We start from the raw sequence: 14551 nt of genomic DNA on the forward strand, positions 1-14551 counted from the left end.
TTATGTTGACCTGGCTTTTTGCTGAAAGAACTGACTCTTTGCTTTTTTTTTTTTTTTTTTTGAGACAGAGTTTCACACTGTTGCTCAGGCTGGAGTGCAGTGGCATGATCTCCGCTCACTGCAACCTCTCTGCCTCCTGGGTTCAAGCAGTTCTCCTGCCTCAGCCTCCCAAGTAGCTGGGACTACAGGTGCGTGTCACCATGCCCGGCTAATTTTTTTTGTATTTTTAGTAGAGACGGTTTCACCATGTTGGCCAGGCTGGTCTCGAACTCCTGACCTCGTGTTCCACCTGCCTCGGCCTCCCAAAGTGCTGGGATTATAGGCGTGAGCCACCATGCCCGGCCTGACTCTTTGCTTCTTACACCAACACATGTTTGCTGGTTAGTGTCCTTAATTCTTCATCAAGAATCTGTCTCCTTACACAAGTTTCCTCCGTTGGCTTTATTCTTTGATGCCACAGTACCAATGGACCAGTCTAAACATGTGTTCTTTTAATGAAACCTCTTAATTATCTTTTTAGAAAAGAGATGAGCAGAGACTGTTTATTTTTTATCTATATGAGAGGAGTTCTTTGCTTGCCAAATTTCTGTTAAAAGTTGCCTGATATTATGGGGTGTTAGTTATTCCAGCCAAGATAGTTTTCAGGGAAGCCTTTCGGAAGGGAGTGGGGGTTATTGTTGGAAATATAAGTGACCTTTAATGTGTTGGTAGAATGTAATGTTTTCTTTAACAATTTGTAATTCCTTTATAAATGGTGCTAAGCTGGTTGTTTGCAAGTTATATATAGAAATTAGTATTTCCTTGGGGCCAGGCTTGACTGTACCAGTCAATACATTTAATCTGCTTGCTTGATGGTTGTTTGTATGGGATGACCATAGATTCAGCGATTCGTTAGTTGCAATCACTGAATTGGACTTAGGATTGTGGTTAGAGTGATGCATTCTAAGAAAAGACGGTATTGCAAACATAAAAAATGGCTTCACATTAAATTTCAGTGCACACATCCGCTAAAAGGAAAATGCTGCATGCAGATACCTTCTCTAAATTGCCTAGATTGCATGTCCTTACGCATCACAGCTACAAGGTCTTAAGCTGCCTGTTATTGACAGATACCCCTTATTCAACAGGAAGCTACACTTTGGTTGGTTTAGAAATTCCAGCGTGAGAAAACCTGATATTCTGGTTCCTCACTAACAAAGAATATTCCATTCTGTGGTTCTCCTTTCAGACCCCGGAATTAAATTAACACCATTTATATCCACTTAAGAGGGCATGAAGGTTCTTTTGAGACAGTTATGCTTTCTGGAGATTACAGTGAATCAAGAAGTAGAACCAATCATCACACTAAGTGGTCATATCACTAACCTCATAAGTTATATTTTACTGTTGTTAATTTAGTCCAGATTTAGGTTCAAGGCAGGTGTTAAGAGTATCCAGACAAACTAGTACAGTTCTTATATGTGAGAATAACACACTTATCCATTTTCTTAGTGATTACAGATGCATTAAAATGCCAGTATTGAGCTGTTCTGGGCAGTAGCATCTCACACCTGAGCACAGGGAGACCCTAGTCTGCACTCTGTGTCTTAGAAAACCTCCCATATCAGAAGCACCAAGTGCAATGGTAACGGATAGTGAATGAGAACTCCAGTAGAGCTGAACTGGGTCCCTGTGGCCAGAGGCTGCAGAGCTGGAAGAACTGACCCTGTATGTCAGGGAAGGAGGAAAGCACAGTGTGTGCCCTGGAAACCAGAGGAAGTGTGGTGCTTCGCCCCCTAAGTGGGCATCAAGGTCACCCATCATCCTTCTGTCATCTGTCCTGCGTGGAGTTAGGAGCCTCCAATTGGTGCCCTTGCACCTGGTCGTGCCCTCCTCATCCCAGTCTTTCCACCCACAGCCATCAGAGTAGCCTTTCTAGAATGTACGTGTGATTTTGTCACCCTACCATTTGACATCCTCTGGCCCCCTCCCCACAGCTGACCTTGAGATAAAGGTCAAATGCCTGATGTGGTTTCCAGGGCCCAACTTGACAACTCTCATCTCCCAGCGGCCTCACTCTTGAGCCTCTTGTTTCTCCAGTCTCCACCTGTGCACTCTGTACTCAGCCATCAGGTGTTCCTTCATTTCCTCAAAGGGAAGCCTTGCTCTGCTCTCACTTGCCCAAATCTTTGCCTCTGCTTGGAGCACTAGCCTCTACTGTCCCTCGCTGAGCTAACTCATCCCGCAGATCTCAGTGTGGTCGTTTCTTCCCTTCCTTTGGGAAGTTTTGCTGACCTCCAATATTCTCTCTACCACTGTATAGAAGTCTGTCCACAGTACCTCCACTGCCCACTCTTCCTTTCTTGTTGCTGGACTTACCACACTGTGGACAGCTCCCTGTTGCCTGCTATTCTCCCCACTAGACTTTAAGCTCTGTGAGGTCAAGGGGCATGTCCATCTTGCTCATGTAGAACTCCAGCACTCTCAGAGTTAAATATCATCAGATGAAAATGGCAAGCCATGTTTGCCTCTGCATTTTAAAGCTATTTGGCAAAGTCGGCTGAAAAGTGAAATGGGCAACAAAATGAAACCATTATCGTTGGACCCAAGAAGCCGAGGCCAAAATACCTGGGACTCCTGTTTTTCCAGTGGCCTCTTAGAAGCCTGAGGGAACCATCTGGCATTCCTGACCAACCCAAGTCCCCAGGTCTGTGTGTCCACAAGGGACTAATTATACTTCACTTCAGAAATTATTTAACCGTGGAACTCCCTGTACTATCAACAAACATAGAGGACCAAAATATTCCTAGTCTCTAAGATGGATTTGTACGAGACTGAAATACCTTCCAGTATTTACAGTTTGTTTTGTGATTTTTGAACAATGGAAAGATGGTATTTCCACATTCAGTAATGGAAAAAGGTATTCGGAGTTCTGTTTTTGTTCAAGCGTTGCACGTTTCCTGCCAAAAATATTAATTAACTACAGTGCTTTTTAATGTGTTGATCAAGTTTGGGCTTTATTCCTATTTGGAGAAAAATGAAAGCTGGGGTTGAGTTGAATCTTTGTGGTCTAGAACTGGATATTTTTGACCAACTCCATAAATTTTTTTTTTTTTTGAGGATTTTAGATGATAAAACCGATTTTTAAATCTAGTTTTTTAAGGTAGTTGTCTCCCATTCTTAGCCCTCTTCATTATACAAAGCAAGTTTTTTGTTTGTTCGTTTTGTTTTAAACTGCTGTGGTATATATCAGGTGGTTACTTGCTAGTTAGTCTGAGAGCTAATAAGAAACGGGTATTTGGATTTAATTCAGTTCCATTAGGACAGATTTAAATTTTTGTGATACAAGGACTATTATTCTGGCAGTTGTAAGGGATTTTTGTGCTAGGAAGCAGTGCTGACAAAGACAGCACTGTGCACGCGCCATCTGTAACTGAGCACTTTCACACTGCAATTTAGGAGGTGTGCAGTTCAGGAAATTGCTGGCTTTGGCTGGAGCATACTTTTACTGCAAGGAAAATTTTATTCGTCACTCAAGTAATTGGCAGTTTTAATACCTTGTTCATAATTACCTTATAAACAAACGAATATATAAACCAAAGATTGTATGGTCTGTTATCTAACTTTTAGCCTTATTTGATGAACGTGATAGACACCTGTGGGCCTCCCCGCCCCCACCACCAACTGATTTGCTTTATTTATTGCACACATCCATTGCTGAGTGTTTTGTTTTTGTTGTTGTTAAATACAAATGTAGCTATACGTGCCTGAGACAGCCTGGGGACCAAAACCAGATGCAAAGTTTGAAGGGAGATAGGGCTAGGGATGGGGGAGGGGATAGAGGGAGGGGCACTCGGGCACTTCAGAGTGACTCTAGTGTTTGTAAGAGGACATCCTGCTAATGCAAACATTTGGATTATGCATTTAAGAGAAAACTTTGGTCCCCTAGAGCAGTGTGGTTTTATTTAACCCACACACCCTGACCCTAAGGCCTTGTGGCTTGTCTCCTGGATGGAATCCATCTCCGGGACCTAGGAATTGACTAATTGTCTCACTTGCATTACCCTATACCTCACAGCTAGATCAAGGACTTTATACGCAGGCAAATCCAGATGTGGGAAATGGTCAAAATCAGAGGTCATGGCTGACTTGACTCTAAACAAAAGCCTGTGAGACTTTATGGGAATCTGAAGGGCTTGATATTCATTTGTGACTTGTACGTAGTACTGCTGAATCATCTCTTTTTTAAAACTTTACTATCATCATAAAGTTCAGCTCTTAAGATATACATTGTCTATGCTAGTTACCTGACATTAGATTTTCTGATGACTTGGATTTTAAAGTTGGAAAAAGACCATCCACCCACAGTCCTTAAAGATACTGTGCAGAAGGGTTTTAACAATATTTCGAGAAGCTTTCTGAATTTGTTCTTTAAATATAAAATGTATGCCCGTTTTCTCCCCTTATTCTCTTGTGAAGAAGGTGGCACCTGACAGAAAGTCAGCCATCTGACTCTGGTAGATGGTAAATACATGCAAGCCCTGGGGCCCCCTCTCACCTGCAAAGTGGGCAAGCACAGATTGGGAGGGCCTCTGTTCTGTGGCATTCTTAGTGTTGGCATGATGATGGCTCAGTGAGCCAGGGTAGATTCCCAGATCAGTTTAAAACCAGAAGTTCAGCATTTTTGCAAGGTGGGAAGTAGGGGCCTTTTCAAGGGAGGTACATGTCTGTATAAGAAATTAAATGCCAGAGTATCTTTCATACTCTGTATTCTATGAAAGAAGCCTTAAGGGATTTGCTTCAGGAACAATCGGGCTTATTCTTTGAGCTGACTTGGGAATGCTTGAACTTGTTAGGTGAAAAGCCCTAGTTTCAAAATGTTTTGTTATGTCTGTACCAGAGAAATGTTATCATTAAAGGGTATAATATATGAAAAGTGTTTAGCAAAGGGCTTGGCACTTAATCGATCCTCAATATTATTAAATTTTATACACATTCTAAGGGTGATACATAGAGAGAATTCTGCTTCTAAGAATATCTCAGTATGGCAGAGAAGACTGGTGGTGTAAGTTCAACATCAGCTTGCAGCACAAGATTTTGTGAAAATATATAAGAGGTACACCTCGCTTGGGAACCTACTGCGATCGTGAGAGACCGATGAGTTACAATAATGCAGAAGAGCTCAGAACACTATAGAAATCCAGTTTTGGGTACAAAAAACACACAAGATATATTTTGCAAGTTTTATTGTTAGTTGAAGATTAACTGCAGACCATGTACAGACACCAGTGTGTGACTTACATAAGACACAGAATTCTGTTCAGAGCATTCAGATTGTTTCATTGTTCCTTGCGTTGTAAAGAGGAGACCTTTCTATGATTTGTAGATATCCTTTCTACCTTGATGTTATTTTCTCCTGCCAAAAGATGGTCTAAAAAAGACCAAACTTCCTGATCTAATATGACAAGATGGCTTGCACATCCATTTGATTGCTATTTTAACAAAATTGTCATTTAATGCTGCATTTTTCCCTTGGGAGTTACTATATTGATTGATGACTTTTTAAGAACTTTGAAATGGCCTCTTTTTTTTCTGTTTGTTTCTTTCCATTTGTTCAGTAGAACACTCATCAATAGAACTTTACACAATGGTAGAAGCATTCTGTATGTGTGCCGTACCATTTGATAGCTACCAGGAGTGTATGGCTATTGAGCACTTGAAATGTGGCTGCTGTGACTAAGGAGCTAAATTTTAGCATTTAATTTGAATTAATTTAAATTTAAAGAGCCTCATGTGGCTCGTGGCTGCCATACTGGACATCATGGTCTGATGTTTAAGACTTTTAATATAAAACATGTTTTGATCTAATTATGCCAAGGGATTATTCAAACTGGAGTGCTCTTATGTAATACTTTTGTACTACTGAAAGGGCTGGAGCATATTCATTGATATTGAAGACTATGGCAGTGCCTTGAAACTTGCTGTTTCTTAAAGAAAAGGGGATCTCTCTAGAATGGTTCTAAAAAATCCCCAATCTGACAAGTATTTTAAATTCATTAGCACCTGTAATATGGGCACTTTTCAACAGAAGAATTAGAAATAGATTAGGAATCAAGAAGGAGGAACAGGGAATTAACTCATCAGTGCCTGGTATGCCACCTTGGTGTTAGGCATTTTGTATACCATTTAATAAGGAGAAGGGAGAAGAGCTGTTAAGAAAAATAGCCAGATGTGGTGGCTCACACCTGTAATCCTAGCACTTTGGGAGGCTGAGGCTGGAGGACTGACTGCTTGAGGCCAGTAGTTGAAACCAGTCTAGACAACATAGTGAGACCCCCACTGTACAAAAAATTAGCGAGGTGAGGTGGCACTTACCTGTAGCCCTAGCTACTTGGAAGCTGAGGTAGGAGTGTTCCTTGAGCCCAGGAGTTTGAGCTGCAGTGAGCTATGAGTGTGCCACTGCACTGTAGCCTGGGTAACAGAGTGAGACCCTGTCTCTAAAAAATAACAATAAATAAAAAAATTTTTAAAAAAGAAAAATAGAATAAAGAAACATCCAACCGTTGCCTTTAAGTGCATAGCATTTAGACAGCCATAGCTGCTAAATAGTACCCCAGATTTATATAGGAATGTTTTCCACATATTCGAATATTAGGATTTATAATTTAATGAGTAACTTAAAATGGCCATGGTATTGCTGTTTAACTTTTAAAAGTACTGTTTAGTCAGTTCCATATTTCTGAAGAACCAGTCAGGAATAGAAAATATTTGTCTTCTTTCAGATTGTTGCACCATTAACCTTGTTAACGGTGCTTTCTTTTAATTCTAGGGCTGGAAACAGGATTGTTGAAATACTACCTGAACATCTGAAAGAGTTTCAGTCCCTTGAAACTTTGGACCTTAGCAGCAACAATATTTCAGAGCTCAAAACTGCGTTTCCACCCCTACAGCTCAAATATCTGTAAGTGAAGTTTTCTTTAGCAAAAACTTTCACCTGTAATGAAAATATTATAATGAAAAAATATAACAAACTTTGTCTACTTTACTACTGATGGATCAAAAGTATAATTTATTGACTTGAAATTTGCTGTAAGCTTAAACGACCACAATCTGCAGTTTATTCTTATACTTTCAGGTTATAAAAAAATTACATATTTTTTTATTAGAAAACCTAGATGGTGTGAAAAGTGCTCATTTTTTAAAAAAAATCAAAATCAGACCATTGCTATGTATTATTAATAAATGAATGTCCTAAAAAGTGGATATTTATAAAAAAAAAAAGTTGCATCTGTCACATATTTTAATCACTGTTTTCCCAGCAATATGTGTGAATCTTAGCATCTGTCCTTGAGGACCTAAAAAGTAATTTTTTTAAGTTTCCGTTGATAGTTAGGTTCTCTGGAGACTCCTTCTTTTTTTTTTTTTTTTTTTTAAATTATACTTTAAGTTCTAGGGTACATGTGCATAACGTGCAGGTTTGTTACATATGTATACTTGTGCCATGTTGGTGTGCACCCATCAACTCGTCATTTACATCAGGTATAACTCCCAGTGCAATCCCTCCCCCCCCCACCCGGAGAATCCTTCTAATACAGAGATGGCCTGCACTTTAACTTGCAAATAAATCAGAAGGAGAAGCTCATCTTTAAACTTTCAACAGGTATCTCAACAGCAACCGAGTCACATCAATGGAACCTGGGTATTTTGACAGTTTGGCCAATACACTCCTTGTGTTAAAGCTGAACAGGAACCGAATCTCAGCTATCCCACCCAAGATGTTTAAACTGCCCCAACTACAACACCTGTAAGTAAAATGTTCTCTTAGATACTGTTTCTCACCTCCCCCAAACCCTTGGTGTCTATTCCTTAAAATCCACAATGTGGCAAAAAGGAGTTTAGAAACAAGAATGTAGCTGCCTTTCCTTTGAGAATTGGAGCTATAGAATCTCCAAATTGGAAAGAGTCTTAAATGTCACCTCGTCACCTCCTCACCTTGTGCCAGCTGCTGCTTGACAAGACACGTTAGATTGTTACTGAAAGAGTGAACAGTGTAATCATTGACCAACGCCGGCACAAAAGTGCCATTGTGGCACTGAAAACATCCGCGGTCTCTCAACAGCTGTGGTTTATGAGAATAATACCGGCAACTCCAGGAGTCTCTGATAGCTTAAGTGGCTGTAAAGATCTGTCTCGTTAATAATGGTAGAGCGATCTGTGAACAGACTCCTGCAGTAGTGCAACTTTGGCTGCACATTGCAAACATTTGGGGAGCTTTTAAAAATCTCACTGCCCAGGCCACACCCTAGACCTCTGGGGGTCAGATCCAGGCTTCAGAAATTTTTAAAACTCCCAGCTTGGGTCCAGTATGCAACTAAGGCTGAAAACTACTGCCATAAAGAGAAAGCATTAAACCTAAAAAGAATAGTGAAAGATAGTAACCAACTTGTAAACAGATCGTACAGGATAAATTTGAGGCCCAGCTCCTTATAGACCTCATATTTTAGTGTAACATTTAATAATCTCATTCTGGATTGTTTAAAAACAAATCTTAATTTGTTTGTGTCTATCCTGAGTGGACAAGACTTTAGACATTGAAATGCAGTCTAGTTTCAGTATTTTATTATTCCAAAAACACATGACCCATTTCAGTAGAAAATTCACTCCCTGCTTAACAAATTGAAATTCTTTGCAGTAAAAATGTTTAGAAACTGAAAACACTCTATGTAATTGAACACTGACTGGTTTAACTATATTGTAGTAATGACACATTTTATTACTACCTCCAGAATTTAATTGTCATATAAGCTAACTCTTGTAATACTCAATGCAGCGAACTGAACCGAAACAAGATTAAAAACGTAGATGGACTGACATTCCAAGGGCTTGGTGCTCTGAAGTCTCTGAAAATGCAAAGAAATGGAGTAACAAAACTTATGGATGGAGCTTTTTGGGGGCTGAGCAACATGGAAATTTTGTAAGTGTGGGTTATCACAGTTCCTGCTCAGGTAATATGATCATAGAATGCTCAGTGTACATTCAGTAGGTCTTATGTGAAATCCTATGTTAAAAATCTCATTATCCACAATCTTATTTATAATGTAGTATTCAGTTTTGATTCAGGTAATGTGATCGATAATTTATAAGTACCTAAATTTATAACCACCTAAATTATAAGAATATGTATTTTTTTTTTTTTTTGCTGACATCTTCATATAACAAAAGCTTAAACATCTAATAACAGTAGGAATATGTAATACGTTGTAATCATATGTCCCCTTTGAAGAGACTAGATAATGAAGTTTTGATCCTGCTTTTGATTCTTATTGTAAATGTAGGCACCTGGACCATAACAACCTGACAGAGATTACCAAAGGCTGGCTTTACGGCTTGCTGATGCTGCAGGAGCTTCATCTCAGCCAAAATGCCATCAACAGGATCAGCCCTGATGCCTGGGAATTCTGCCAGAAGCTCAGTGAGCTGTGAGTTGCCTTTTATTCTCCTCAGGTTTGAGAGCAGGGATCATGCCAGGGCATGAGCTTCTTACCACTGATCTGTGAAATTTTCATAACAAAGTTTCCAAGGTGACAGCTTTTTTCACATGCAACCCAGTCTTATTTTTGTTGTGGTAAGTTGAAGCCAATTCTGTTGCAGTTCTATGGCACATTGGCAAAAGCAATGATGGTTATTTTCAAGCAAAGAGAATGTACTGTTTTAATTCCTGAGATTAGAAATATTTACTTGGGTATTATTAAGGCAGAATTTAAAAATAAGGATTAGTGTAGCTCATACGCTACCTGTCTTTTGGAAAAGGAATCATTGCATTGAATTGAAAAAAGCTATTGTTTGTTTTTCTCTTTTTTCTTTACAGGGACCTAACTTTCAATCACTTATCAAGGTTAGATGATTCAAGCTTCCTTGGCCTCAGCTTACTAAATACACTGCACATTGGCAACAACAGAGTCAGCTACATTGCTGATGGTGCCTTCCGGGGGCTTTCCAGTTTAAAGACTTTGTAAGTTAACACATTTTGCTGTCAGTACACGAACCTAATTGGTTCCTAAATGTGCCCACGTTTCTCCTAGCAGATTTCTTTTGTTGTCAAGGAAATGCGTACAGCCTCAGAAGTAGTGTCTTAATCTTTCCCAGATCAGTTTGATTAAAATGGATCCATTTCATCCATATGTGTTTCGTAAGGGGATTAAAAAGGACAGTAATCAGTTTGTTTTGGTGATTACAGTTAACCTTCTCAGGATCTCCAGGAAATTGGTAACTGCTTAAGAGGGAAACAATTTTAAGTCCACTAAGTTTTCTTTATAAAATGCAGATTAAAAATTACTTAGAGCACAAAGGTCTACAAAGGGCAGTGAAGGAAGATACTGTTTATCATGCCGGTTATATCCTCAACCTGATCTCCGTCCTAAGAGAAAGAAAAGGGAGTTGAATTAATTGACCTTTGAAAAATTTCTCAAATGGTAATTTAAGGTTGTGCAATGGGCTTTTGATTTTTGCTCTGTCAGAAACTTTTGCTCTGTTCACGATGTGAAGCATTACATAATTGAAAGACATGCTGTATACTTTGGCGAACTTCTGCATGTGTGGTTGGAACAGTGGTTTTAAAGTTTAATGTATTTTTCAGACTGTTCGGATCTTTCAGCATGTAGTCATTTTGATAGAGGAATTAATAGGGCCAGTGTCAACGTTTTCTGATTTTAGGGGAACACTTAAAATGTGGTTAAGGGAGTCAGGCAGGGTGTAAGAAGTAAGTTGGAGAAAAAGAGTTTTCTATTGTTTTGAAGGAGGTGGAGATAATGTGGGAAATTAGGAGAAATTTTTTACAAATGATAAGCCACCTGGGTGGTGATATTAGGCTTTCTGAGCTTATCACTCTAAAGGGAATGCTTCTTTTAAAATTAGGGATCTGAAGAACAATGAAATTTCCTGGACTATTGAAGACATGAATGGTGCTTTCTCTGGGCTTGACAAACTGAGGCGGCTGTGAGTATGAATTGCCTCATAATTTAGCTCACTCTTCGATTTAAAAATTTTGTCTTCACTGAAGTCAGCTATACAAGTTGACATCATGAAGAGATGAAATCGGTGCTTAATCTGGTTACTACCCTTTATCCTCTCCCCAAATGCCTGCTGTTGCACGCGATATATACTATTAACTTTTTCTTCCTTAGGTGAAAGTGTTTTATTCAACACTTTAGTGTGTGTAATTTACTTTAATATCCTCATAATCATTTTCATCTATGTTGAGGGCTTAGACTTTCGGAATTATCATTGCGTAAAAGTTAGTGCATGCACTTCCACATTTTGAAATTCTCAATCTTGTACTGTCCTCGCAGGAATTTTTTTAATGAAGTAATCTAGTAGCGACTGATAATGCTGTGGTAGGTTACAAGCAAAACGGGATGAAAACATCTTATAATTAGCCATAAAACGGTCTTGCAGGTGGTCATATTGCATGTTTTAAGCCAGCAGTATTCAAATTCACTTCCCTAGAGTCCTAAACTCCTGTGGATGTAGGGTATCCACAGAGAAGGAGGGGAAGGAGAAAACATTCACTATGATCTGCTCTGTTAGTGTTCTGAGATAGTTTACTTGAAATAAAGTCTCTGCCTCTTCCTAAAAGGACTCTGAAAAACAATTTAACTTAATCAGCAGAGTAACTTACTGAATACCTATTTTTGTTGGGCTCTTTGTTGAATGCTTTGAAAACCACGTTGAACTACATTAGTGAACTAGATGGCGTGGGCACATTTTTACAGGATATATTGTTTAATTGAAGAAAATGGAATTGCTCACACATAATTTAAAAAGCAGTTCTGTTTATGAGAGTTCCACCCCCAAAATGGCTTTTTAATTTAAGTGTTCCAATGTAATTTTTTTCCCCAGGATACTCCAAGGAAATCGGATCCGATCTATTACTAAAAAAGCCTTCACTGGTTTGGATGCATTGGAGCATCTGTGAGTAGCTAGAATTCAGTTACCCTAAAGAGAATCTCTAAGATGGTTTTTACTTATGTGTCATGAAAGATAAAACAAACTGGAATGTGATTTTGTTGGCATCCTTCCAGTTCCATAAAATATATTTAAACATCTCCCTATCTTTCTATCTCTTTCTCTGTCTACCTACTTACCTACCTACCTATATAGAAATGTACAGGTATATGCTTTCCTTTGTATGTAAGGACAAAAGCTGTATCTCCTTAATGGGTTTTTAATTGTTTTTCTCAAACAGTGATTATTTTTTTAAAAAACCTACTAGATGTAGTTCGTTCACTATATGTCAGGTATTGTACCACATATTCACATATGTTGTCTCATTTAATTTTTAATCAGAATGCAATTCAATAGCTATTATTATCTTTATTGTTAAGCAGAGGTTCTAAGAGTTTATTGATTCCATTGGACAGTTAAAGAGATGACTTGGCTTTTAAAGAACAATGTTCCACAATCCTTAAGGGTGACATAGGAGAGTTTTAGCGCTACTTTGAGAATTGTTGGTCTCTGATTGTTGTTTAATTATGAAACATGCAACCCCCTTACCATTGTTCTCTTTTTTCGTTTGTTTGTTTTCTTTTGTTTCTTCTTGACCCATCAGTTAGTAACTGTCAGAAGCAGGACTCAACCCAGAGCTGCCCCTACTTTCACAGTGCCCCTGCATCACACTAGCTCTTGCCTGTACAATCTCTGCCGCTACTCCCAGTAACTCGTAACTCCTGGTACACATTTCTGAAATGTCATTTAGGGGCTCAGAAATTTTCAGCCACTAAGAGAGGAAAGCTAGCTAACATTGATAGGAATCAAAATTTTGCAGCTTTAACTAAGTGAACCAACCAGCTGCTTATAACCATGGTTGTATGTTTTACTCTTGTACAGTAAAAGTACAAAGTAATGTACCACTGTTAAGGAATGCTTGTAGCCAGAAGTTTTAATATCTATTAACCAGGACCAAAGAAGTTACAATTTAAAATACATATTGGGTTCTTCCGTGTGTGCTACGTATTGAGAGTGAAGATTTAGCTGTTATCTATAAACCACTTTGTTGTCACTTTCTGACTGCACCGGTTCTTCTGAGGGAGACTTGGATCGTGAGCCATCCTGACAGTGAATGCGGGAGTTCAAATTATAGTAGAATGATTCTGCAAAGCTGAGTTTTGGAAGGGCAGACCTACATTACAGTATTTATTGAAACCGATTATTTTGAAAAGAAAACTAGCCAAAAGGGTTTGTCATTTGGCCCATTCCATTTCTGGGAAAGTGGAATTAGTGGATCAGTGGAGTATTAATCTCTGCTTCAGTTTTCTTAAATCTCCCTTGATTGCCCCAGCCTCTTCGTCTAGCCATGTCTGGTCCCTTCTTTCTTTGTTTTCTCTTCCCCTTGTCTCGCTCAGTATTCCCTTTGTATACTCTGACCCCTGTAAAGAAAAACAGAGTGGTAATCATTCTGGTGAATACTTCAGTGCAGACTGCTTATAAGTCTCTGTAAAAAGAGAATTAACCCAGAATATATGTTCATTTTATGAATTTCCTGCCTGAAGTATTTGCTTTAACGAGTGTATCTTGTCTGAACGTCTTACTGCGTTTATGTTAGTGAGCTGTGAGTGACAGAATTAGGTTAATGGTTAAAAGCACAGGTTTTGGAATTGAAAATAATTGTTTCAACCCTTACTTTCCCCTTTTGTGCTGAGCTAAATAGTAATACCATCATATTTTGGGTTGTTATAGGAATAAATGCAGTAACACATGTAAATCACTGAACTGAGTGCCTGTCTTCAAAAATACTGTGCAAATGGTGTTTTATAAAAGCATAATTATTATTATTATTATTTTTTTTTTTTTTGAGACGGAGTCTCGCTCTGTCGCCCAGCCCAGGCTGGAGTGCAGTGGCGCGATCTCGGCTCACTGCAAGCTCCGCCTCCCGGGTTCACGCCATTCTCCTGCCTCAGCCTCCCGAGTAGCTGGGACTACAGGCGCCCACAACCGCGCCCGGCTAATTTTTTTGTATTTTTAGTAGAGACGGGGTTTCACCGTGGTCTTGATCTCCTGACCTTGTGATCCGCCCACCTCGGCCTCCCAAAGTGCTGGGATTACAGGCGTGAGCCACCGCGCCCGGCCATAAAAGCAAAATTATGAGAAATTTTGTTTGTGTATTTAGAAGTTTCTAATAGTTACTGATTTGAATAAAGAGTAGTAGAATAAAATAATAGAACAGCTTGGGCCCTAATGAATCAAATAATCTGTAAGCGATGACATAAAGTGAATCTTTTTCGCTAAAACGCAACCTATCTGTGATACAAAATGCCCTGGTTCTTCAGCACAAGCTTTGCAGTGGATTCTTCTGGGGTTGCCCCAGTCATGTGTTTCAACACATAGAGGGAGTATTTGTTTGGCAAATGGGGTGGGCAGTGTGGGCCCAAACTTTGTCCGAAAGCACGAAATGATGGTAGTTTGCTCTGATGCATTTGATTTGGTGATTTTTCAGAGACCTGAGTGACAACGCAATCATGTCTTTACAAGGCAATGCATTTTCACAAATGAAGAAACTGCAACAATTGTAAGCTTT

The 14551-nt window shown here is 39.1% G+C and overlaps 1 protein-coding gene across 1 annotated transcript in view; it reads left to right on the forward strand.

The window, feature by feature from the left end:
- The window catches only part of LOC105474057 (leucine rich repeats and immunoglobulin like domains 3), a 46581-nt gene that overhangs the window by 21011 nt on the left and 11019 nt on the right, over nt 1-14551 (forward strand). Inside the window, exons 4-11 of the mRNA XM_011728372.3 lie at nt 6809-6940; nt 7640-7783; nt 8810-8953; nt 9315-9458; nt 9848-9991; nt 10894-10974; nt 11878-11949; nt 14471-14542. Of these exons, the coding sequence (XP_011726674.2) occupies nt 6809-6940; nt 7640-7783; nt 8810-8953; nt 9315-9458; nt 9848-9991; nt 10894-10974; nt 11878-11949; nt 14471-14542 (933 nt within the window). The remainder of the gene's footprint in view (nt 1-6808; nt 6941-7639; nt 7784-8809; nt 8954-9314; nt 9459-9847; nt 9992-10893; nt 10975-11877; nt 11950-14470; nt 14543-14551) is intronic.

The sequence above is a fragment of the Macaca nemestrina genome, chromosome 10, assembly GCF_043159975.1.
Source record: "Macaca nemestrina isolate mMacNem1 chromosome 10, mMacNem.hap1, whole genome shotgun sequence".
Classification (NCBI taxonomy): domain Eukaryota; kingdom Metazoa; phylum Chordata; class Mammalia; order Primates; family Cercopithecidae; genus Macaca; species Macaca nemestrina.